The sequence below is a fragment of the Zalophus californianus genome, chromosome 1, assembly GCF_009762305.2.
Source record: "Zalophus californianus isolate mZalCal1 chromosome 1, mZalCal1.pri.v2, whole genome shotgun sequence".
NCBI classification, from domain to species: domain Eukaryota; kingdom Metazoa; phylum Chordata; class Mammalia; order Carnivora; family Otariidae; genus Zalophus; species Zalophus californianus.
The window spans coordinates 16626137-16653079 of record NC_045595.1 but is presented as its reverse complement, the minus strand read 5'-3'; the positions used below and the strand labels follow the sequence as shown (position 1 = coordinate 16653079).

Here is a 26943-nt window from a genome sequence, read left to right as displayed (position 1 = left end):
ATCGCTTACAGCTGTGATGGTTGCCAAGTGGTGATTTTTCTAACCCATCATTCCTTTCACTTCTGTATGTTTTGGTTGACCTTCTTGTAAGCAAGAGCTTTCCATGCTGTCCCATGTAGTTCTGTATTCATTGATTAATATGAGTTTAGACTCTTGGAGTTTTGGTTTTTTGTTTGTGTGTGTGTGTGTGTGTGTGTGTGTGTGGTTTTTATTTTTTTTGCTATTTTAATTTTCTATTAAACATTCTTCCAAAAGCATTATTTTACCCTGTATTCTTACTGAATTACAAGAAACCACAGTAGCATTAGAAAAACTAGGAAGAAAGATAAATATGGATAATTAAACTAAACTTATACGAAGAAGGAAAATTATAACAAAGGACTGAGAGCTTTACACATTTAATTAAATGTGAGATAATTTGAAAAGTGTATCTCAGAGCAAACTTTATTTGTTCAGTTAATTTGGGGGGCGGGCTTGAACTCACAACCCTGAGATCAAGACCTCAGCTAAGATCAAGAGTTGGATGCTTAACCAGGTGAGCTGCCCAGGTGTCCCTGTTCATTTATTTTTAACAACAAAACTACACTGATTTTTCAAGAAGGAAATCCATTTTAAAAATATTTTTATTTTAAAAATAGGCCTGCATTCAGCTATGGATTTTTTTCCCCAAACTCCAATCAGATTTATTTTGATTTGGGAAGAAAATACTATCTGATGGCATGAAATGCAAAATTTAGAAGTTTTCTTTTTTTTTTTAAATTTAAAAAAAAAATCTAAAAAAAATTTTAGATTTTTTAAATTTATTTGACAGCGAGCACAGGTAGGCAGAGGGGCAGGCAGAGGGAAAGGGAGAAGCAGGCTTTCTGCTGAGCAGGGAGCCCCATGCGGGGCTCGATCCCAGGATTCTGGGATCATGACCCGAGCCGAAGGCAGTCGCCTAACCGACTGAGCCACCCAGGCGCCTCTAGGAGTTTTCTTTTAAACATCTTAATACAGGGGCACCTGGGTGGTTCTCCCTCTCCCACTCCCCCTGCTTGTGTTCCCTCTCTCGCTGTGTCTCTCTTGTCAAATAAATAAATAAAATCTTAAAAAAAAAAACCCCAAACTTTTAAATGGTTCCTCATTACACTGTTCTAATGAAATCCGTTTTTCTTATGAGGCTTGCATACCATGGCGTAGTCTGGTCCTTATTCATTTATGCTGTATCACCTCCAGCTGTTCTGGCCCACCAGTGGGTCTGTGCTACTAATGTTCATACACACACAAACATTCACTCAGGTGTGAAAAACACTGTCTTTTGTTTAGATGTCTCTTCTCGTTAAAGTTTCATCCTTTCCCCAGGAAAGCCATTCCCATTCCTCTAAGAGTATTCTGCCCTTTCTGTATGCTCTCATAACATCCTTTCCAGCCATAGCACATAACGTTTCATACTTGTACAGAGTGTGAGGGCAGAGAACACTTCTGTCTTGGTCACTCAAGTCTCCCCAGGGTACTGAGAGAGCCAGGTATGTCCTTTGGCACTTCATAAATCTTTGAAGATGTGAAGAAGGTCCATCTTTTTCCATGGTATCATGCTGCTTATTGAATCTGTGGTATGTGTATTTTATTTGATAGGTGATCAGAAAACATTTGAATGAGTGTCATATAATCTTTACAAACCTATGAAGTCAGTAGTGGTGTTTTTATCCCCTGTAAATGGAAACAAACAGGCCTGTGAGGTTGTGACTTAGCTTTTAAGTGACAGAGCTGAAAATTGACTCCGGTCTTCTGATTTAAATCCCATATTCTTACCATTTCTTTTTCTATTCCAGTTAATAGTGGATATATCCTTGCTAGGCAGTTCACATAATTATGTATCTTCGGTGAATACTTCAGATTTCTCTTAATCTGCTTCTGATTTAGAAACTGTAGTAAGTCCAAATTCATTCTGAAATCATAGAAACTACCATTTTAGTGTTTTATTCAAGTATTGTTTTTTCCCTTAATCCTGCAGAGATTTTCAACCTGTGATCTATGATTGAAATCATATGCAAAACTGGGGTTTTGTGGGGCAAGGGTTCATAAATATGAGCAGCTTCTCAAACAGGAATGTGTATATGTGTGAGTTGGGAAAGGAATGAACTGTGGTCCAAAAAGTATTTTCTAGATGATTTGGACACCAGGGGGGTTCCTACTCTTAACTGCAGTGCTGGGTTGACAACCTACTCTTTTTTTAATTTTTTTTTAAGTTTTTAATTTTAACTCCAGTATTGTTAACATACAGTGTTACATTAGTTTCAGGTGTACAATATGGTGACTCAGCACTTCCATACTCAGGGCTCATCATGATAAATATACTCTTCAATCCCCATGACCTGTTTCACCCAATCTCCTCCCTATTTCCCTTCTGATATCCATCAGTTTGTCCTCTATAGTTAAGAGTCTGTTTCTTGGTTTGTTTGTTTCTCTCTTTCCCTCTTTTTTTTTCTCCTTTGCTCATTTGTTTTGTTTCTTAAATTCCACGTATGAGTGAAATCATATGGTATTTATCTTCTCTGACTAGCTTATTTTGCTTAGCATTATACTCTCTAGCTCTATCCATGTTGTTGCAAATGGCAAGATTTCATTTTTTTAATGGCTGAATGACGTTCTTTTATATATATATATATATTATCTTCTTTATCCATTCATCTATTGTTGGACACTTGGGCTGCTTCCATAATTCGGCTATTGTAAATAATGCTACAATAAACATAGGGGTGATGAATCCCTTTGAACTAGTGTTTTTGTATTCTTTGGGTAATACCCAACAGTGCAATTGCTGGATTCTAGGGTAGTTTCATTTTTAACTTTCTGAGGAACGTCCAAGCTTTCTTCACAGTAGCTGTTAACAGTTTGCATTCTTACCAACAGTGCAGGAGTGTTCCTATTTTCCCATATCCTCACCAACACTCATTTCTTTCTTTCTTTTTTTTTTTTCTTTTAAAGATTTTATTTATTTGAGAGAGAGAGCATGAGTGGGAGGGAGAGGGAGAAGCAGACTCCCTGCTGAGCAAAGAACCCCACGTAGGGCTCAATCCTAGTACCCTGAGATCATGACCTGAGCCGAAGGCAGACCCTTAACCAACTGAGCCACCAAGGCGCTCCACCAACACTCATTTCTTGTGTTTTTGATTTTAGCCATTCTGACAGGTGTGAGGTGATATCTCATTGTGGTTTTGATTTGCATTTCCTTAATGATGAGTGATGTCTTTGGAGAAATACCTGTTCATGTATTCTGCCCATTTTTAAACTTTTTTTTAAAAGATTTTATTTATCTGACACACAGAGAGAGCACAAGTAGGCAGAGCGGCAGGCAGAGGGAGAGGGAGAAGCAGCCTCCCCGCTGAGCAGAGAGCCTGACATGGGGCTTGATCCCAGGACCCTGAGCCAACGGCATTTGCTTAACCGGCTGAGCCACCCATTTAAAAATGCCCCTGCCTATTTTTAAACTTGATTATTTGTTTTTGTGGTGTTGAGTTGTGTAAGTCCTTTTTTTTTTTTAAGTTTTTTTTTATTTATTTGACAGAGACAGCAAGAGAGGGAACACAAGCGGGGGAGTGGGAGAGGGAGAAGCAGGCTTCCCCCTGAGCAGGGAGCCCGACACGGGGCTGGATCCCAGGACCCTGGGATCATGACCCGAGCCAAAGGCAGACGCTTAATGACTGAGCCACCCAGGCGCACCGAGTTGTATAACTTCTTAATATATTTTGGATACTAACCCTTTAATGGATATGTCATTTGCAAATATCTTCTTCCATTCTGTAGGTTGCCTTTTACTCTTGTTGATTGTTTCCTTCACTGTGCAGAAGCTTTTTATTTTGATGAAGCCCCAGTAGTTTATTTTTGCTTTTGTTTCCCTTGCCTCAGGAGACATATTTAGAAAAGTACAGCTATGGCTGGTGTCAGAGAAATTACTGCCTGTGTTCTCTTCTAGAATTTTTATGGTTTCAGGTCTCACATTTAGGTCCTTAATCCATTTGGAATTTATCTTTGTGTATGGTGTAAGCCAGTGGTCCAAGTTTGAATATTTTGCATTTAGCTGTCCAGTTCTCTTGATACCATTTGCTGAAGAGGCTTTTTCCCATTGTGTATTCATTCCTCCCTTGTCAAAGATTAATCGACATATAAACATGGGTTTATTTCTGGGATTTCTGTCTGTTTCATTGATCTATGTGCCTATTTTTGTGCCAATACCATACTTTTTTGATTACTACAGCCTTGTAATGTAACTTGAAATCTGGAATTGTGATACCTCCAGCTTTGTTGTTGTTGTTGTTGTTTTTTCCCCAAGATTGTTTTGGCTATTCGGGGTCTTCTCTGGTTCCATACAAATTTTAGGATTGTTTGTTCTAGTTCTTTGAAAAATGTTGGTGGTGTTTTGATAAGGATTGCATTAAATCTATAGATTGCTTTTGGTAGTATGGACATTTTAACAGTATTCTTCCAGTCCACGAGCATGAAATATCTACTTGTTTGTGTTGTCTTCAATATCTCTCATTGATGTTTTACAGTTTTCAGAGTACAGGCCTTTTACCTCCTTGGTTATTAAATTTATTCCTGGGTGTTATCTTTGGTACGATTATAAATGGGATTGCTTGCTTAATTTCTCTTTCTGTTGCTTCATTATTGGTATATAAAAATGCCATGGATTTCTGTACGTTGATTTTGTGTCCTGCAACCTTACCAAATTAATTTATCATTCTAGTAGTTTTTCGGTGGAGTCTTCTGAGTTTTCTATATTATAGTACCATGTCATCTATAAATAGTGAAGGTTTTATATCTTCCTTACCAATTTGGATGCATTTTATTCCTTACTCTTGTCAGATTGTTGTGGCTAGGACTTCCAGTGCTATGTTAAATAATGACCACCTACTCTTAACTGCAGCGTTGGATTGACCAGTGCAACATACTAACTTCAGTGCAATCACTTGGAGAGCTGTGGTGATTTTTAAGTTTTAGTTAGAAAAATTACTTGAAAGGTGTAAGGAAAAATCTTAGATTTGGAATTAATTTGCCTAGAAAACAGAACTCTGAAATTGAGAAACATTTAATCATCATGACTTTGATTATTCTTCAGTGATTATCAGCATGAAAACACTTATTTTTCTTTTCTTTTTTTTTAAGATTTTTTAAAATTTATTTGACAGACACAGCGAGAGAGGGAACACAAGCAGGGGGAGTGGGAGAGGGAGAAGCAGGCTTCCTGCCAAGCAGGGAGCCCGATGTGGGGCTCGATCCCAGGACCCTGAGACCATGACCTGAGCTGAAGGCAGACACTTAAAGACTGAGCCACCCAGCTGCCCTGAAAACACTATTTTTCTACACACATATTTACTATTGGGCTAGAGAGGCCTTGAAAGCAGGGACTGGTGTCCACTGTTCACTTTGTGCTTTAGTACTTAGCGTATGTAAATCCAGCACATTTAGGTGTGCGTTGAATAAAACTGAGCATTGTTAAGATAGAGTCTTTGAATTAGAGTCAAGCTGGGTAAGGCTGGAGAAGAAGGAGGGGCCGGGGGGACAAGTTTAAAGTGAACGGCAGTGTCCTAGGAGGGCTTTTAAGGTATGGCACTTGCTGAAGAGCAGCATTTAGAAGTTGTTTTGACAATGTCCAGTTCCTTAGGCCTCTCTGCCGGAGACCTCACAACCCTCAGGTGGTGGTCTTTACCATGAATACAGCCATAATGCCCAAAAAGTCTTCTGGTACTTTGTTGAGGCCTTCTTCTGAGGCACATTATCTTTTTCTCTTCTTTTCATTTTAATTTTTAAATAGGCCATTCCTGTACATGATACAAAGTTCAGTATGCACACAAGTGAAATGTTTTGCTCCTACTCCTGCCCCCCTGTCTTGTTCCCTGAAGGCAGCCAGCACAACCGACTTCTTGTGTATCCTTCCAGAGATAATTTGTGCATAGTGGATGCATGTATTTGGTCTTTTTTATAAAACTGGGAGCACTATTTAGCTCCTTACTTTTTATTTAACACATTATGAAGCTTGTTTTACACCAAGTTTTAAAGAATTTAGTTTTCATACTGGTGTGATATTTTATTGTAAAGATATGCCATCATCAGTCTCCTGTTAGTCATATTAATCAGTCCCCTATTTTGATAGCCACTGTGATTGATTCCTTTCTTTAGCTTAGCATGGAACTTTTATGTAAGTCATTTCAAACACATTCGCATATACCTGTTTGGAATATACATGTTGGATAAATTACTAAAAGTAGTATATCTGAGTCCTGGTCTGTGTTATCTGTAATTAATAGGTCTTGCCAAAATTGATCTTTATAGTTATACCAATTTCACTCTCATCAGTAATGTATATGCATAAGGGTGCCTATTTCACTACACCCTGGCCAACACAAATATTGTCTAACTTTATCTTGGTTGGACTGATAGGCAAAAATAGACTATTATTGTAGTTTTAATTTGCATGTCTCTTATGCATGAAGTATTGAGTATCTTTACATTTGTATTTCCTATTTTAAGAACTGTGACCATATGTTTTACCCATTTGAGTGGCTGAAAACTGAAATTCAATCTTACTATCTTCCATTTCATGAGAGCCCAGTTGTCTGAAGTTAGAAGAGTATCTTCAGGGGTTTAAAAAAATAAATAAAATTATTCTCTGCTTTTTCTTCAATCTCCCTTCTTCTGCCCCTCTCATGTGTGTGATTTTATGAAATCTCCAGACATTTATGCTCTCCTCTAAATTTTCTTTGTAGTCAGATCTCAAGACCTCTGTGACCTAATGGAGATCCCTCTACTCCCACCATTCGTAATACAGTTTGTGAGGTAAAACCGCAGACTCTTATGCTCTACAAGGACATGATGATAGGAGTTAACAATTCTTCCTTCTGTAAAAGAAGCTAAATCCTGCTTATAGAGCCCTTACCACTGAAGGTGTTTATTCCCAGGAGCTAGGGTACATAGCAGTATTTGTCCAGTAATTTTTTTTCTTTGATTAGGTCTTGGGGTGGTGTAAGGCCATAGACATTGCAGTTATATGTTGTATGTTCATTTTTTTATTTTGTTAATTGAGAAAATGGATTTTTAATCTTTATTTTTAATTTATTTGAGAGAGCTTGCACAAGCTGGGGGAGGGGCAGAGGGGGAGACAGAATCCCAAGCAGACTGCCTGCTGAGCACGGAGCCCGATGCAGGGCTCGATCCCACAACTCCAAGATCTCGACCTGAGCCAAAACCAAGAGTCCTTAACTGACTGAGCCACCCAGGCGCCCCAATTTTTAATCTTTAAACTAGTGTATAGAATTTTGAATTAGGTTCCATGACGTGGTCATATCTTACCCAAAGTTGTTGTATGTTTCTCTAAGTTCTTACCTCTTTTTCTAGATTTTCAGCATGGGGTAAATCCAGATAAATATTTGGTATGTTTGCTTTTGACACTACAACTTCACAAAGGCCTAAAAATCCTGGGATGTGGTGGGGTTTTTTGAAATCATTTTCAAACATTCAATTACCTTGGAAAAGCTTCTTTCTCACATGTAATTAAATAGGTAAGTCCACATTCACGTATACATACAGATACACAAATATAGGGTGTTCTCAGTATCTTAATCTTCAGTTTCAAGATTGCTTAGAGAAGCAAACATTATGCAAAAAACATTTAATTGATGAGCTGAACACTAAAAAATTGTCATCTAAACATCCCATCTCTGTTAACATTAGCATCTGTCTTTGTCTAAAGGGTTGTTGTCTTTCTTAGCTAAAGTCTCACCGTTATAAAAATTGGGCAATGCAGTACAAATACAATGTAGACCTGTTACAAAATAAAAATGCATTGATTTCATAAAGTCAATGAAAATGATATTAAAGAAGTTGGAAAGAAAATATACAAGGGTATGAGTATACTAGAAGCATTTTCAAAAAGAGTACTGAAAGGATTCTGAGAGACTGGGGAATAGTGTTGCATCATGTTATTAGTCCATTATTTGGAAAAAGTATACCAAAAAACATCAGTGGTAGTCTTGACTTCTTGGGGAAGAATTAGTGACATTTTTTCTAACTTACTGATTTGAGGATTACAAAGAAATTTTAGTGCATTGGTGAATTTGCACAATCTGTGAACAAGGATAAATGGAATCCTGTAATGGCCTTTTGTATTTGGTTTTTACTTAGCGTAACGTTTTCAGGATTCGTCTGTGTTGTAGCATTGATCAGTACTTAATTCCATTTTATAGCTGAATAATATTCCCTTGTATGGATATTTTTTAACCCATTTTATCCATTTATCAGCTGATGGACATTGTGTTGTTTCTACTTTTTTGACTGTTAGGAATACAGTTACTATGAATTTTTATGTACAAACTTGTGTGTGAATACTGGCTTTCATTTCTCTTGGGTATGTATCTAGGAGTGGGGTTTTTGAGTCATGGTAACTCCATATTTAACTTTTGAGGAACTGCCAGACATTTTTCCATGATAGCTGTTCGATTTTACATTCCTACCAGTAGTGTGTAAAGTTTTCAATTTTCTGCATCCTCACTATTTCACTTAGCATAATATCCTCAGGGTTCATCCATGTTGTCACAAATGGCAAGATTTCTTTTTTTCTCATGACTAAATAGTGTCGCATCATGTAATTGTACACTGCATCTTCTCCATTCGTCTGTTAACGGACACTTAGGTTGTTTCCATATCTTGGCTAGTGTGAGTGATGCTGCCGTGAGTATGGGAGTGCAGCTCTCTTGGAGATCCCATTTTCTTTCTTTTTTTTTGGAGATCCCCTTTTCATTCTCTTTGGATATATGCTCAGAAGTGGGATGGCTGGGAAGTATTTATTAAAAAATAGAAAACGTACTGTGTGAATTAAGTGTAAAGACCTTCAACCCTTAAATTTTATTTTCTTTCAAGTCAGCCTATTTTTCTTTATGTACTTTCTCTCTTGGCAATCTCCTAAGTACCATAATCATATTAAGTTATCATCTTTTGAGATTTTCCCAAAATGTGGATCTCTTTCCTTAGCCTGTTTCCTAAATTTCAGATCTGTATTTCAGCTTCCTGTTGACTCTTCCACTTGCCTTTCAGATGCAAGTTCATAGTCTTCTCTTACAAGCTGGTTCATCATTCTCTGATGTACATTTTTATTAATAGCATCATTTTCTTAGTAATCCATATTCAAAACATCCATCTCCTTTTTTAAATTAAAAAATTGCTTGGGGTGCCTGGGTGGCTCAGTCAGTTGGGCATCAGACTCTTGATTTCAGCTTAAGTCATGGTCTCCGGGTGGGGTGGTGGGGTCGAGCCCCCATGTTGGGCTTCAAGCTCAATGCAGAGTCCGCTTGTCCCTCTCCCTCTGCCCTTCCCCTACTCCCCGCCGCCCCCCCGCCCACGCTTGGGTGTGTGAGCCTGTCAGCGCACGTAAGCCCACACGCCCTCTCAAATAAAATCTTTTAAAAAAAATTGCTATTGCTAATTGTAGCAGTCACTCTAAAGGTGCAGTTTCTAGATAACTAAGATTTTCTGTTAGGGACAGTATTGTTGAAAGATAACTTTTTTCAAAGTTATGACAGATTTGAATGACATCTTTAGATCTTTTGCAGGTGTTATTTTTAAGTAGCCACCACTTCCTGGTTATTTGCTCAAAGATAGAGCTTGGATAATTGATCTGTATTGAATGCCCAGTTGTTGAATTTATATACAAATATGTATATGTCTGTGTCATATTCTAAATGCTAAGTAATTGATTTACATTAACTTTCCACTGTTTTTCCATTGTTCTCTCAGGAATTGTTTAGTTGTTTGTTTTTTTTAAGTATCTAGTATGGTACTTTTTACACTGTAGATAATTTATGAAATGTGTGACACAGAATTGAGAATCTTGAATTTTAGACCCTCCACAGTCTTGGTTTTCAACATTCTCTTCTGGTAGATAAAATCTTGAGACCCTATAAATCTAATATTTTATTCTTTTTTGTTTGGCAGATCATGTAATTATCATTTGGGAATAAATTTTTCTTTAAAATGTTCAAGACAGGGCGCCTGGGTGGCTCAGTTGGTTGGGCGACTGCCTTCGGCTCAGATCATGATCCTGGAGTCCTGGGATCAAGTCCCGCATCGGGCTCCCGGCTCGGCAGGGAGCCTGCTTCTCCCTCTGACCTTCTCCCCTCTCATGCTGTTTCTCTCTCTCTCTCTCTCTCTCTCTCTCTCAGATGAATAAATAATCTTTTAAAAAAATGTTCAAGACATTGAATCATTTTCTAGCTTACAGCGTTGCTGTCTATTGAAGTCTGATGCCATTTCAATTCCTTTGTAGGTGCTCTGACTCCATCTGGTGACTCATGTCTTTAAGTTCTAAAAAATTTTCTTTTTTAAAAAAAACTTTTATACTTCTTCAGTCTTCTCTCTCCTTGCTTTTTGGCATACCTGCTATTAGATGTAAGTCATCTATCACCTATCCTCTAATTTTATTTTATTTTTAATTTTTTTATTGTATGTTAATCACCATACATTACATCATTAGTTTTTGATGTAGTGTTCCATGATTCATTGTTTGTGCATAACTCCCAGTGCTCCACGCAGAACGTGCCCTCCTTAATACCCATCACCAGGCTAACCCATCCCCCACCCCCACCCCCTCTAGAACCCTCACTTTGTTTCTCAGAGTCCATCGTCTCTCATGGTTCGTCTCCCCCTGCGATTTACCCCCCTTCATTCTTCCCCTCCTGCTATCTTCTTCTTTTTTTTTTCTTAACATATATTGCATTATTTGTTTCAGAGGTATAGATCTGTGATTCAACAGTCTTGCACAATTCACAGTGCTCACCATAGCACATACCCTCCCCAATGTCTATCACCCAGCCACCCCATCCCTCCCACCCCCCACCACTCCAGCAACCCTCAGTTTGTTTCCTGAGATTAAGAATTCCTCATATTAGTGAGGTCATAGGATACATGTCTTTCTCTGATTGACTTATTTCACTCAGCATAACACTGTCCAGTTCCTTCCACGTCGTTGCAAATGGCAAGATCTCATTCCTTTTGATGGCTGCATAATATTCCATTGTGTATATATACCACCTCTTTATCCATTCATCTGTCGATGGACATCTTGGCTCTTTCCACAGTTTGGCTATTGTGGACTCTAATTTTATTTTTTGATCTCCCATTTTCTTTCTTGACTTTTTGTTCTGCTTTCTGGGTGACCTTCAGCTCTTTTTTCTATCCTAGTTCTTCCTAGTTCTTATTCTTATTTTTGCTGTCTTTTTTTTTTTTTTTTTTTTAAGATTTCACTTATTCACCTGACAGAGAGACAGGGGGAACACAAGCAGGGGGAGTGGGAGAGGGAGAAGCAGGCTTCCCGCTGAGCAGGGAGCCTGAGGTGGGACTCCATCCCAGGACCCTGGGACCATGACCCGAGCCGAAGGCAGATGCCCAACAACTGAGCTACCCAGGCGCTCCTTTGCTGTCTTTTATTTAAAGCGCATCTTATTTCATGGATACAGTATTTTTTTTCTTTGTGAATCATCCAATGAAAGAACATGAAAGAGAATGCATAGAATAAAAGAAATTTAAGTATACATGTACATTCAGTATTCATTTCCTGGAAAGAAAAGATAATATGGATGGGTCTATACTTTCTTGTTCTTTCATTGTCATTTTATAGGACTTCAGGATAGAGTTGTAATAAACACATGTGTTCAGTCTACCATATTTTTATTTTCGGCCTCTTTTTTTCTATGTACAACTCCTAGTCATCCTTCAATATAATTCAAATGTTTATTTCCTTCAGAATGCTTTTTCCAGTCCTCTCTCCTAAGGCCAGTTTTAGTATAAGATAGTGTATGTCTACTTTCTCTTTTCCTTGAGTGTTCAAGAGGTAGTAGAGGTGGCTAAAAGTGTATGCTTTGGACAGAGACAAACCTAGGCTTAGATCCTGGATCCAATCTATAGCTCACTGTGGCACCGTATGACCCTAGTATAGTTATTTAACCTCTCTGAGCCTGTTTTCTATGTACTGTAGATAGAGCAAAGGTACTTTTCATGGCAGCGTAAGAGTATATGAGAATGCAGTTAAAAGACATGGCACACAGTAAGAATTGTCAGCCACATTGTTAGCCTGTGAACCTCTTGCTGGCGGCTACTATGTATCTCCAGTGTCCTTTAAAAATAGGAGACCCTTGATATGTGCTTTTAACACCTAATTTCTACCTAAATACTTGTTATATAAATGAGCATACCAGATTTCCACAAATAGCCATCAAAGAACTTGTTCTTTGTGTCTACAAATTAAAAACAACTCCACACATATTTATATACTTTTATAAAGGGATGCTGGATGCATTGCTTGTGCATGAACTTATCAGTGATTTAGTGTTTATGAAACAATTTCTGAAGATTGATTTTGAGCCTTTGAAGAGGAATGATTAATTGCCCAAGGGTGGGCAGTTCTAAGCATTGATAAGAGTTCAAAATGTTGCGGAGGCACACTTACTAATCTGACCCTGGAAATACAACTCCACAAACATGTTCGTGGTTATATGTGAGGCCTGTAAACAGCATTCTTACCAGGGATGAAAGAGAATGAAGGTATAGATTTAGTGAGTTTTAAAAAATGAGCTGTGTAATACTTTGAAGTTTTTTAGCACTGTGGTGATTTCTGTAAATTATGAGTAGTATTTCACTTACTGGTCCATTCAACAAGTAGTTGAGTGTTGTCTATGTGCCAGGCATTTTCTTTTTGCTAGAGATACAGCAAAGAGTAAGACAATCTTGGCCCTTAAGAATTATAGCTACAAGGGACACCTGGGTGGCTCAGTCAGTTGAGTGTCTGCCTTCGGCTCTGGTCATGATCCCAGAGTCCTGGGATCGAGTCCCACATTGGGTTCCTTGCTTGGCAGGGAGCCTGCTTCTCCCTCTGCTTCTGCCTCTGCTTCTGCCACTCCTCCTGCTCGTGCGCTCACTTGCTCTCTCTCTCTGATGAATAAATAAATAAAATCTTTTTTAAAAAACCACTTAAAAAAATAAGAATTATAGCTTTGAGTGCATGCGAGTGTGTGTTAATTAGGAGCAGCACCTAGATACTAAAGAAGTAAAACAGGGTGTTAGGTAAAGAATATTGGGGGGAGTGGGCAACCAGATTCTTTTAGGCCTCTCTCAGGGCAGGGATAATCCCAAAACCCAGGCCTCCTGACTCACAATTGAGTGTTCTTTCATAACATGCCAGTCTCTTGAGTAGAATTTTTAACAGAGGAAAATGATTTTACATGGAGTGTTAATGTGAGTGAAGCCAACTCAGATAAACATTTTTCTGCAATGGCCTGCAGGTGTATGACGTTATTCCAGTGTTCCATATCATGTAAGCTAACCTTATTGCTATTTATCCACAAGATAGAATAATTTTAAAAAATATAGTAATCTTCATATGACTGCTTCCTTCTCAGATTGCATTACTGTGGAACTTTGGAAAAATTCAGGGCCTCGAAGTAGATAATCTGAGTTTCCAGTTTAAATTTTATATACAGCTTTTTTTTCCTAAGATTTTATTTATTTATTTGACAGAGAGAGAGACAGCGAGAGAGGGAACACAAGCAGGGGGAGTAGGAGAGGGAGAAGCAGGCTTCCCGCCGAGCAGGGAGCCCGATGCGGGGCTCGATCCCAGGATCACCTGAGCCGAAGGCAGACGCTTAACGACTGAGCCACCCAGGTGCCCCAAAATTTTATATACAGCTTTAACTATATGAAGAGGAGGATCAAGTTAGTAGCTCCTTAGCGCTTGGGTGCATGTTGATGGAATTTGTTCCCCATAGTATTAGGTACAGAATAAAAGTCAATAGCTCTTGGTCACAAGTCAGTAATAATCATCCCTTTTGTGAATATCGGAATACGTTTTCTACTTAGCATTTGCTCTAAATTTTTTTTTTTTTTTTTTAGACAGGGGGTGAGGGAAGAGGTAGAGGGAGAGAGAGAATCTCAGGCTCTGGCAGGCTCCATGATCCCACGACCCTGAGATCATGACCTGAGCTGAAATCAGGAGTTGGATGCTTAACCAACTGAGCCACCCAATAGCCCCCAGTTGCTCTAAACTTTTGATAGAGTTAATATATTTTTGAGAAACATTTCCTCTGGTACGTTAATTGCCACCATAGAATGGGTCCCAGCTTGAGGTGTGTGTGATAAATTACTATAAATGCTTGTAATGAACACTTGTAATGCCCAAGACCTTAGGCAAAAGAAACTAAACAGGTAAAAATTACATAATCCTTAGTTGACACAGACCCGCATATCTGTATGTTCTAAGCAGACTTTATGATGAACATTTACCTTTTGGAGTGCCTAGATTTACAGAGTACCAAATGCAACAGTCATTTCCAAGCCTATTAATTTTTAAAATTAATAGAATACCTGTTTTTTCTTACAGTGTGAGTAGGTGCTGATAAGTGGCATTCTTACTTTTTCCCCAAGTTTGGTAACCCCGTGGGGGGTGGACAGAGGAGTCAGAGCTAGGAATGTCAGCTTTGTCCTTACTGTATAAATACAGTACCCTGTATACTGTGTAAATACTGTAAAATACAATACCCCGATTCACTATTACCCACAGTTAGACACTGACAGCTTGACAACTCCAGACATTTCCTCGGAGGAGCCACCCCCAAGTGGCTTTGAGCTGAGGACAGGCATACACAGTTTGTTCTCTCAAATTCTCCCTTGTGAGGAGGAATGAGTGAAGGCTGCTAAGAGAAGATAGTAGTTCAGTGGTTCCCAACCTTCTACAGGTAGGCAACAGAATCATGTGGAGAGCTTAAAAAAAAAAAAAAAAAAAATACAGATGCGTGGGACTCATGCCCGGAATTTTAGATTTTATTTGTCTGGCATAGTATTTCTATGAAAGTGTCCTGGAGTGGTCTAATTGTGTAGCCAGAGTTGACAATCACAGCTCTAGTGGAAGTCCTACATATGAAAGAGGGGCTGGGGGAATAGAGGATGCCACCTACATTTATGCTTACGTTCCTCAAGTGGTACTCCTTCCCAGATAATGCCTACTGTTAACCATATCCTGGGTCATATAGTACAGAAGATAAAATTGCTGTGGAGTCATGCTGTCCGATAGCATCATAACCTTGGTCAGTTGCTAAGATTTTTAAGTAGATTTTCTCATTTGTAAAATGGAGATAATAGTACTTAACCTCATAGAGATGTTTTGAAGCTCAAAAAAGGTAATGCATTTGAAATGCTTAATATGATAACCTGACACACAGGATAAATACACATCTAATGACAGTCATCAGCTTTATTAGGTAATTTATCAGCATGCATGAAGTGTTGAAGGATTTTTTTCTAAAAAATCTACATTCATATAGATTGCCCAGTATCTGTTTGGTCTGTATTTATCATCTTTAATTGCAACTGAATATTAAATCTTGACCCTTCCCCAGTTGTATGGCATGCGGATTATCTCTTACTTTCCGCAAATACTGCTAGAACCAATAATCATGTGGAAAGAGGAGTTCTTTGATTTTCTTGGAGTACAATTGCTAAAAAAAATGAAATTACCAAATCATATAGGTATGGTCAATATTACGAGATTACTCTAAATGGAGAGTAGCATGTGATATTCCATTGAGAATGTGTGGATTTACCATTTGCCCACTTACCAAGGTGACTGGATAAGGAAATGTTGAGCTACTTGATGACTGAAACAGCAAGGGATTGTCAGGGGACAACATGTTCTAAGCCTTAGATTCCTACATCAAGAAAAGGTATTCAGGGCTTATGTATGTAACTATGTAAACATAGTTTACATTTGTCAAGAACAATTTTGGTACACTATTAGATGCTGTTTCAAGAGCAACAATGATCTAATGTTTATCTTTTCTTTTTAAAATAATATGAAAGGAAATACTACATTTGGCCATTAGCCAAGTTAGTTTTTCATTTATAGAAAAATAAGAACAAAGGGCATTATCTTCACACATACAGTTTTTCTGAGGTGTTTTTATATAGCTAAGTAATTACTAACGCTTCTTCCCTTAAGAGGGATGGCAAGTGAGAGGTTAGAATTGTTCTTATGAGAGTGTTCTGATGAATACTCTCAGTAAAGGAACTATAGATGACTTCATTTTATATGCAGAAAGCATATGGAAAGAAGATTATCAGGAAGTATCTTCCTTCCAGAAATATAATTAGTTTGCTACTTGGCTAATGAGATCATATAAGCCTATTGGTAGATGTTTAAAAAACAAAATGAAACAAATATACATAATAAATGTGTGTGTGTGTGTGTGTGTGTGTGTGTGTATGTAGCTTATATGCTACACATTTTTGCTTGTTTTTAAGGGACCAGCATCTATTCTTATTTAAAGCTAGATGTAAATCAGATTTTGGAGAATAATTAAATACCAGCCCATTCCTATTTCTTTGTCACCATGTGAAATCAGTCAGTTTAAACACAATCACTTCCACTCCATACTAATAACCCTTCTCTTGGTTTATTTTTACAGGAGGTATATCGAATTCCAAAGAAAAGTCAAACTGAAAAGGAGAACACAAGTAGGTATTCAGAGGTACTCTGTGTGTATGGCTTTACAAATACTCTTTTGGAAATATGCAGAGGTAAATGATAAGAACTTCAGCTATTTTGTTTTTGAAACCGGACAGTATGTAATTAGGTAAATGAAATATTTGGTGTAAAAGTTTGGAAACTTGCCTTTTGATTCTTTCTTAGTGAATTTTTGTCAAAGGAGATGTCCCTTTATACTGCCTATGTTGTTGCTTTCCTTGAAGTCATGGCTTTTAGAAGCTTTTCTTCCATTTATTCCTCTAGAGCAGGCATTGTTAAACCTGTATTCCTAAGTATCTGTGTAAGTCTTTACCTGTAGATGTTTATATGCAAAATCCTTTATTTACATGAATTTTTCTGGAGAAAATTCAAAACTTTCATCAGATTCTCAGGAAGCCAGTGATCCCTTACAAGGTTAAGAATCATTATTTCAGGGGTGCCTGACTGGCTAGGTCAGTAGAACGTGTGACTCTTGATCTCAGGGTTGTAGGTTTGAGCCCCACGTTGGGTTACTTAAAAATTACTTAAAAATCTTGGGGGGAAAAATCATTATTACAGAAAAGATAATAGGGAGGCCATGGTAGTCTGGTTTCTGGATTTTACCACTTGGTTTTTTTCCAATATGCTTCTTTAAAGATGAAAGCAATAGATGAGTTATCGTGGCTATTGTCAATCTCTTGAGCCCTCCAGTATTGACCCAACATAAATAGAGGGAAGGAGCCAGTGTGATATTTTTGGCGTTTTTCCTTTTTGTTTTCTTTTGTTTTGTTTTTGGTCTTTTTCTATATTTTTGGCATGAAGAGCTTTTATAATCTTAAGTCTTATTGGTTAAATAATCTTATAGGTTAAAGCCCTGTGAGGTGTACTTTGCATCATTGTTGGGGTTTTATTTTTGTTTTGAATATTTTTAACTCTATTGGTTTAGTTTCTTCATAGCCAAACATCCTACTTACGGCTACAGAGAATTTCTCCCATAAGAAAGAAGGCAGGGTTGAGTAGTGCTGGTTGGCAAAACCAGTGGCACTGTAACCTTGGCCAGGTGAGCCTAGCTTCTCTGGGTTCAGTGAGTTGAAATCATTAACAAGATGGGCAATACTTAAATATCTATGAGGGTTTCCCCCCAATATCTTGCCAATATCTAGTCTGATGTGCCCTCTGAGAGATGCCTTCTGAAAATTGTCTATAATGGATGACTGTAATCTTTTCAGGAAGCCACCTTTTTGTGTGCCAGCTTTAGTCTCTCCTTCACATACGTGCCCCCCCCCATCAGTCTCAGGCTTTTTATAAGAAATACGTATAATTAAAGCCTGGCTTCTGTGTTACCCCTCAATGTCAAGCAATTAAAGAGCCTAACACTTTTAAAATTCCTATGAACTGTAAAATATTTTGGGAAATATGTAGTCTAGCTTTACTTTCATTTTATAATATAATATAATATAAAATCAGCCAGAATAAATGGAACAGCTTCTCTACCTCATATATTCTAAGATGCAGAGTCATAATATGAACTGTTAGTATGATTCCTTTTCTTACTTTACCAGGATATAATGAAGAAATAGCTACATTTTAAGGAAGTTAACACCAGCACAAGGAACCTTATTTTAAGAAGGAAATAGGGTGGTCATGGGCAGACCCAGATGAAACTAGATAGTAGTACTTCCCAAAAGAATGATGTGTTCTACTACCCTGTGAGCTGGAACAATTGTTTTAATTGTATAGCATTTTCTACCAACGTGTGGTAGAGATGAGTTCAGTTCTCACTGGCAAGTGCTCATACATGGCTATCGATTAACCGTTTTTGCAAATAAATGGAGTTTTGGGCCCACCAGCAGGAGAACTACAAGAACGGCATATGTAAACCTAACCCTGCCACTAGGGAAGAAAACAAGTAATAGCATGTTTTTCTGAGATGAGAAAAAGAAAAAGCCGTTAGTGTTTATTGTGAGTCTGCTCTGTGCTATGAGAGATATAAGAAATTCTCTTAAGAAGAGAGCAATCTGATTAATCAGGGTAGCCGTGCTAACAAAGCAGCAGCATGTAGTACCAGTTAATTTATATTGAAATATTCAGTGGTGGGATTTAGGCTTCTTAGGGGGGTGAGAAAGTAGGAAGTGAGGTCAGTGAAAAGTAATACCTTGCACAGCTTTTGGGAGCAGTGACAGTGGAGTTGGGTGAGGACCATTCTAGGTAAAGAAACTGAGTAGAAAATGTTAATAGTATTATCTTTCAGTAGGAAAATGGCATTCTTTTTTTGAAGATGTAGCTCTCTGGTTTTGATAACTTCCTGAGTTATTACCTATCATCATCTGTGTTTGTAATGTTTTCCTTTTGAAATGGTAGTTGTTAAAAATTTGTCTAATTCCACCCCCTCCTTTTTTTTTAATTGAAGAGACTTTTTCCCTTTGAGGTTTTTATGTTTAGCATGCCAGACTGCTCTTCTGTAAACTGTAAATGTGCAGAACTACAGAGGCAGTTGAAGGCTTTTACATTTTGAACTGCAAGCAGACTTCCCTGTTAAAGGTAATGGGAATATTTTGCATGAGTGTGTTCTACAGAACTTGTTAGAAATGTTGAAGGCTTGGACTCAGTTTGGTTGGGGAAGGTGGAAAAGAGAATTCATGGCAGAGACTTTCAGGAAGTAGAGTGCACACACACACACACACACACCACACCACCTTGTGTCTCATCCGAATTCTGGATGGGCCTGTGAGGGAAGAGTCCATAGACCCATTTGTTGGATAGAAATTGTATTATACAGTTGACATGCTATCATGATGGAGAAGAGTCTGCCAAGTAAATTTTTAAAAACGCTTTTCCCTTAGTAACTGAACGAGGAAGGGATGCTGTTGGCTTCAGAGATCAAACAGCTGCCCCAAAGACTCCTAACAGGTCAAGAGAGAGAGACCCAGACAAGCAAACTCAAAATAAAGAGAAAAGGAAACGAAGGGGCTCTCTCTCACCACCTTCTTCTGCCTATGAGCGGGGAACAAAAAGGCCAGATGACAGGTAAGTGGCCTGTGTGAGTTACTCTCTTTTCTGAGCCAGTCAAAAAGTTCCCAAGTCAGTACTTCTGATTTTGGGCACCAAGGGGTTTTGGAGTAAGTATATTCTCTTAATGAGTGAGTATAAAACTTGACTGGTAAATATTGAGTTAGAGTCTCTTTTGACAGTGAAGACTAGGTTTCTACTTGATAACATTTAACTGCTATTAGAGGAGCCAAAGATTTGTTCCTTAAAGGGAAGTGGAAATTGGTGGGAGATAACTCTTCAAAGATAATGGTAAATTTTCTAAAGCCAGAACTGTGTTTTCTAGTGAATCTTGTGCCATACCAGTCAAAATGCTGATTGATCCCTGTGTCAGAGGCTGTCTTTGTCATGCTTGTAGAAAAACAAGCCACATGATGACCCACTGGGTGCTAGAAAACATTTATTCCAGAGAAGCTTTTTTAAAATTAAATTTATTTTTGGGGGTGCCTGGGTGGCTCAGTCGGTTAAGCATGTGCTTTCAGCTCAGGTCATGGTTCCGGGGTCCTGGGATCCTGGGATCGAGTCCCTAACCCTGCTCAGCAGGGAGTCTGCTTCTCCCTCTTCCTCTGCCCCTCCCCCACCCATGTGCTCCCTCTCTCTCTCTCAAATAAATAATCTTTTAAAAATAAAATTTATTTTTTGAAAAAATGATATATTGCATTCATATAATGCAGTTGCCAGAATTTTTAATTTGGGATTGTCAGGGTTTGTAATAGTAAATTCATCATGATTTTAATTTGCATTACCCTAATTGCTAAATAGATTGAACATTTTGTCATGTATTTATTGGCCATTCCTGTTTCCTCTTCTGTGAAGTGTCTTTTTATAGGTACTATTCGTTTAGTATTTATCATTTTGAGTTTAGGATTTATTTTTTAGAGATTCTTTATATTCTAAATATTCTGCCTTGGTAATAATTTTTCGAGTATTTTTTTCCCAGTTTGTGGCTTGTATTTTGACTCTTTTGTGTCTTTTGATATATAGAATTTATTAATTATGGTGTAATTGAATATGTCACATGTATATTTCCTTCATGGTTAGTGCTGTGTTTTAAGAAATTCTTCCCTAGGGCGCCTGGGTGGCTCAGATGGTTAAGTGTCTGCTTTCGGCTCAGGTCATGATCCCAGGGTCCTGGGATCGAGTCCCGCATCGGGCTCCCTGCTCCTTGGGAGCCTGCTTCTCTCTCTGCCTCTCTCTCTCTCTCTCTCTCTCTCTCTCTCTCTGTCTCTCATGAATAAATAAACAAAATCTTAAAAAAAAAAAAAAAAGAAATTCTTCCCTATCCTTGAGGTGATGATGCTCTTTTCTTGTGCTTAATTTATTGGGAATTAATTTTTGTATATGTTGTGAGGTAGGAATATGGTTTCATTTTTTTCTAAGTGAATACCCAGTTGTCTCTGCACCATTCACTTGAAAGCCCATCCTTTCTCCTTGATCTGTAGCACTGTCTCTAATAAGTTTTTATATGTGGGAGGATCTGTTTTGGGGCTAATAATGTGACTGTAGCTTATATTAAGTCTTGATAGCAAGTAGAGCAAACCCCTACTTGATCTTCTGGGGTGTCATCTCTTTTCTGAGACTTGTTCTTCTTAGAATCTGCTTGTCACATTTCTCCTACTTCCTCCACACCCCCACCCCCCACCAAGATGATTCTGAGGAGACTTGACATCTTTATAATTTAGAGTATTCCTGTTCCTATATTCAAATTGAGTATTCAGATATGCTCTGTCTAGTTAGGTCTTTAATATTTTAAATATTAAGTTTTTCATTAATCTCCTTAATTGTTTATAGTTTCTTCCAGAAAAACTTAGGTATCTTGGTATATTCATTTCTGAGAACCTTAATTTCTGGTTATATCTTCAGTTTGTTGCTGGTGTGTAGATGCGCAATTGACTTTTGTATATTGATCTCATTTGGTGACCATATAGAACTCTCACTGATATTTCAGAAGTATAGGGGGTTTTGCCTTTTTTTTTTTGTCTTTGTCAACAGGCCCCATCATGTAAATTTTTGTTTTTCCTTTCTAGTCCTTTTTCTTTGCTCTTGCTATTTTGCTAGCAGTACCTGATTCAGTACAAGTCACAGAATAGCAGTGTTTTTTTATTTTGGTAATTGACTTCTAGTCTTTTCTTTTTTCCACTTTTTTGGGCTTATTATATATTTTTTAAAAATTTTAATTGGAATAATTGGGATTTTTATCTCATTAATTTTCAGTATTTTTCTCTTCAAAGTAAAGTATTTAAGGATTTAAATTTCTCCATAAGTACTATTTGAACTACTCTTTTGATAGTGCAGTTTTATCATAACCTAGTTCTAGATACTATTATGGTTTGCAGTGTGTTTAAATTTCTTTTTGTTAAATTTCAGATATAATTGCCATTAATCGCTTTGTATTATACCAGTTCTTAGAATTTTATTGAGACTTGGCTTTAGAGTCTATTTCATTTGATGTTAATAGAAGTATGCTATTTCCTGTTGGTAGGATTTTACTGACTTTTCTGTGTCTGATAGATTAATAGCTTTATGGCAGATTGATTTGTTTTTTTTTTTTTTTTAATTCTTTGTGTCATTTAACCGGTATGTTTCACTTAAATAAAATCTAAAGCTAATCAGTATCTTGAACAACATTACTACTTGAGGATACTCTGATCATTCAGCCTTCCCAATTTATATTCTGTTTTTGTCCAGCATTATAATTTCTTGTTGCTTCTTCTTCCCATCAGTTTGGTTTTTTTTTAAGATTTTATTTATTTGATAGAGACATAGAGAGGGAGAAGCAGGCTTCCCGCTAAGCAGGGAGCCTGATGTGGGGCTCGATCCCAGAACCCTGGGACCATGACCTGAGCCAAAGGCAGACGCTTAATGACTGAGCCACCCAGGCGCCCCTTCCCATCAGTTATTGTCAATTTTATATATGTACACAAACTGACTTACTAATTTGTTTACATTTATCAGTTTCTTTGTTCTCCTTTCTCCTCAGACCTAAATCCTTTAAAAGATTTTGTTTAGTGACTTTTTGTTCATCGTATTTTTCAGTTTTTGTCTAAAGAATCTTCTTTGTTTGCATTGCTCACCCTGTTTTAAAAATCAGCTTTATTTAGTCAGTAGATATAAATTTCTTATAGAAATATTTAATTATAAGTACATAATTCAGTGTGTTTTGTCAAATGCATGCAGTTAAGTAACCACTGACGGTCATCATATAGACATTTCTGTCATCTCAGAAAATTCTCTTGAGCTCTTTGTGAGTGGTCCCCTTCTTCTACCCCTAGTTACTGGCAGCCAGCCACTGCTTTCTGACCCTCTGTTTTTGTCTTTTCCAGAATGTCATGTATATATGGTGTCATACTCTAGATAGTATTTGATGTGTCTTTCACCTAGCAGATTGCATTTGAGATCCATTTATGTTATGTGTCTCAGTAGTTCCTTTTTATTAATGAGTGGTAGTCCATTGGGTAGGTATTACCAGAGTTTGTTTATAAAATCGTTAGTTGATAGGCATTTGGATTGTTTCCAGATGGCTGTTGTGAATATTACAAGTGTAAGACTTGTGTATGTATGTCTTTATGTGAACATGGACTCTCATTTTTAAAGGAAGTTTTGCTGAGTTAAAAGTTTTTCTCAACACTTGGAAGCTGTTATTCTTTAGTCTTCTGGCTTCCCCTACTTCTCTTGTGAAACTTCTTGGTCTGATTGTTCTTTAAGTAGTCTGGCTTTTCTCTTGGTCTGCTTTTAAGATGCTCTCTTTGTATTTGGTGTACCGAAGTATCACTACCCTGTGTTTATATGAGGATTTCTTTTTCTTTTCTCTGGTTGAAATTCATTGGGCTTTTTGAATTTGAAGATTGTTTTCTATGTAACTAATTCTCTTCAGATCTCATCTCTTAACCATAACATGGATCTTAGGGACATTGAATTGAATGTTGGATTATTTCTTGGTTCATGACACTTAACCATTTCTGTACATCAACTTCTCCATATATTATAATGCTTTTGTGCTGTGATCTTAACCATCATGTAAATCTAGCTAAGCCATTTCTTTCTATACTATCCCCTGCCTTTACTACTTGAGATGACACCATCTTGCATCCTGTGTTTATTATACCCTGGCTTTCCTTGTTTAAAATACCATTTTATGTCCTCTAATATATAGTTTAAAATAATACATTAGTTTTTAACTTTATGAAAAGGCTGCTCTTTTGTGTTTAATTTGAGTCTGCTTTGTTTTCAACTTGATATTGTATTGCTAGAATTTATCCACGGTTGTATGTGTCAGTTTATTCATTTTCATTGCTGTGTGTAACATTTTGTTACAGAGTTTTTTCTATTATGTATAGTGCTATTACCTAATTTTGATGTACATGATGTACATGTGCAACAGGGTCTCCTGGGTATGTGAGTAGAATTGTTGAATTGTCAGGTATGTGCATGCTCAATTTTATATGATAATTGAGTTTTAATTTCTACTCTTTTTCCTTTCTGGATGTTTCGTGGGGTTCTTTTTCATATCTACCTGATAGTTTTTTATGGTCCCATTCCTTAGTAATATTTTTAATAGCCTCTTATTTCATTAAACATATTAAATGTCTCTTATAGTCTGTATTGGATAATTCCAGTGCCAGTAGTTTTTGTGGGTTTCTTCCTCTCATTTGTTTATATAGATGTATGTATAAATATTTTTATAATTTTATTTTCTAATGAACTCATCATGTTCCTTAGAATTTGATCTGTGGGAATTCACTGAAGCCTGGATTTAAGGGGCTTTCTTCTATAACTACTTGCATTTGTTTCTGCCAGGCAGCTAAGGGTACTACCATCCCATTAACACTTTAAAGGAAATTTTCAGTTTCGAGTTTTTTAGACCATATGTTTTTTGTTGTTTGGATAAATGTTATGTCCTTGTCCGTGAAGCTGTTGTTAGAGGTTTCTTTGCAATGAAACCTCTTGAAATTAGTTGTTGTTTTTAAATTTTTGCCAAGAGAACTTTCTCAAAAGTTTGATTCACTCCATAGAACTTCACAACAGACTCTTTTAAGCCCTCAGTTCTCTTCTTGTGAATGTTAGAGCTGATGGTTTCCAGGAGGCCTTGTCAAAACCATCATAGGGCATTAGGCTTAGCAGTAAAATATTATATTTGGTATTGCACAGAGAAGAGGAGGTGAATATAACTGTGTGCATTCTCATCCTTCACTTAACTGCCGTCTGTTGAATTTATCGTAAATATTTGTGGTCAGACAGACGTCAAATTCTTTAGCTTTTATTAGCGTATTTTAATTTCAGAATTTGTAGACTGTATAGAGGACTATACAACTATAAAGAAGAATCTGTTTAGAATATTATATATATCTTTAATTTGAAGTTCAAGAATCTGAGAATAAAGTTATTATTTTTTTCTAAATGTTTTCTTGGGATTCTCTTCTATCAGCAGGATTCCTTAAGTAATTTTGACCGATTTTTAACCAATGCCAAATTGGAGTTGGTGTGATTAATGGTTTAGTATTGAGTGACATAACCTTTATTAATGCTTTGATTATGTCCTTGATTTAGGGAAAACCGTTTGTGATGCTCTTACATTTTCTTTCTAGATATGATACACCAACTTCTAAAAAGAAAGTACGAATTAAAGACCGCAATAAACTTTCTACAGAGGAGCGTCGGAAGTTGTTCGAGCAAGAGGTGGCTCAGCGGGAGGCTCAGAAACAACAGCAGCAGATGCAGACCCTGGGAATGACGTCTCCACTGCCGTATGACTCTCTTGGTTACAATGCCCCTCATCACCCCTTCGCCGGCTACCCACCAGGTTATCCCATGCAGGCCTATGTGGATCCCAGCAACCCTAATGCTGGAAAGGTGCTCCTTCCCACACCCAGCATGGACCCCGTGTGTTCTCCTTCCCCTTACGATCATTCTCAGCCCTTGGTGGGACATTCTACAGAACCCCTTGCTGCCCCTGCACCCGTGCCAGTGGTGCCCCATGTGGCAGCCCCTGTGGAAGTTTCCAGTTCACAATATGTGGCCCAAAGTGATGGTGTGGTACACCAAGACTCAAGCGTCACCGTCTTGCCAGTGCCAGCCCCAGGCCCAGTCCAAGGACAGAATTATGGTGTTTGGGATTCAAATCAACAGTCAGTCAGTGTCCAGCAGCAATATTCTCCTGCACAGTCTCAAGCAACCATATATTATCAAGGACAGACTTGTCCAACTGTCTATGGTGTGACATCACCCTATTCACAGACAACTCCACCAATTGTACAGGTAACTAATTTTGGAACCGCTCTTGTGTGTCTTGATGTTTATGGGATGTTAAATCTGATGTGAAACTGAAGTCCTGCCATTGATTACTTTTATATCAATCAATTGTATTAGCTATTTACTGTTGTGTAACAAATTACACCAGAACTTAGCAGCTTAAGACAACTAGTAATTATTATCTCATTGTTGTGGGTCAGGAATTCAAAAGTAGCTTGTCTGGATGGATGGTTCAAGCTCAGGGTCTTTATGAAATTACGGTAGTTAGGCAGAGGATGGAAGATTCACTTTCAAGCTCACTCACATGATTGTTAACTCTGTTTTCTATCTTCACGTGGACCTCTCAGTAGGGCTTCTTACAATGTTCCAGCTGACTTCCCCAAAGCAAGTGATCAGAGAGAGGCTTTTGGATGCTTCTCTCTTTTTTGCTTATAGGCAGTGAATAATATACAGTGTATTCTTTCATATCCCTACAATGGGAGAACTCTTTGTCATGGTAATTGAGTCAGGAGATGGCTTGCCCTTTTCTTCTTAGACCCACCCAGTGTGTATATTATTTTTTTATCCCCTACATGTTTATCATCATGAAGTTTGTCAAGAGTGTCTCTGATGCACTGAGCCTGAGGGTATCACTGTGGTAGGAAATAGTAAAGCTGAGTGTACTGATTTTATATTTCAAGGTGTATTTTTGTGCTTTTGAATCAGGTTTCTTTTCTGTAGAATACAGCAGTACATTTTAAGCTTAAAAAAACAAAAAGAAGAATGTATAAAGCATCCTCACCACATTCGTACATCTCTCACATCACTCTTTAAAGGTGAATTATTGTGGATGGGGGAGACTCGGAGGGATACTTCCTGCACACATTACTTAGCACTAACTGGTAATATTATTTCTGTTAGTATTTTTGTGATGAAGCTGCATCAAGATTTAGTTTGTAAGGCCATGACAAAGTATCCAGTTTTAATTCCTGAAATTTTAACTGTGTTAACTACTTTCATTTTGTATTCTCTCTCTCTCTTTGAAGACTTGAAACTATCCTATTGTTTCTACTTAACATGATTCTTAACCATTTCCCCAAATTACTCTGTATTTTTATATATGTGTGTGAATATACATACGGGTACAC

General features: G+C 37.6%; 1 protein-coding gene across 4 annotated transcripts in view; it reads left to right on the top strand.

Moving 5' to 3' along the window:
* Nucleotides 1–26943, top strand: part of SETD2 (SET domain containing 2, histone lysine methyltransferase) — a 125499-nt gene that overhangs the window by 69796 nt on the left and 28760 nt on the right. Inside the window, exons 13-15 of one of the 4 annotated variants that reach the window (XM_027583187.2) lie at nucleotides 16482–16530; nucleotides 19363–19546; nucleotides 25153–25822. In XM_027583187.2, coding sequence (XP_027438988.1) covers nucleotides 16482–16530; nucleotides 19363–19546; nucleotides 25153–25822 — 903 coding nt within the window. Of the gene's footprint in view, nucleotides 1–16481; nucleotides 16531–19362; nucleotides 19547–25152; nucleotides 25823–26943 lie in introns of those variants that run through there. The other 3 variants (XR_003517985.2, XR_003517986.2, XR_003517987.2) reach the window with 3 other exon arrangements.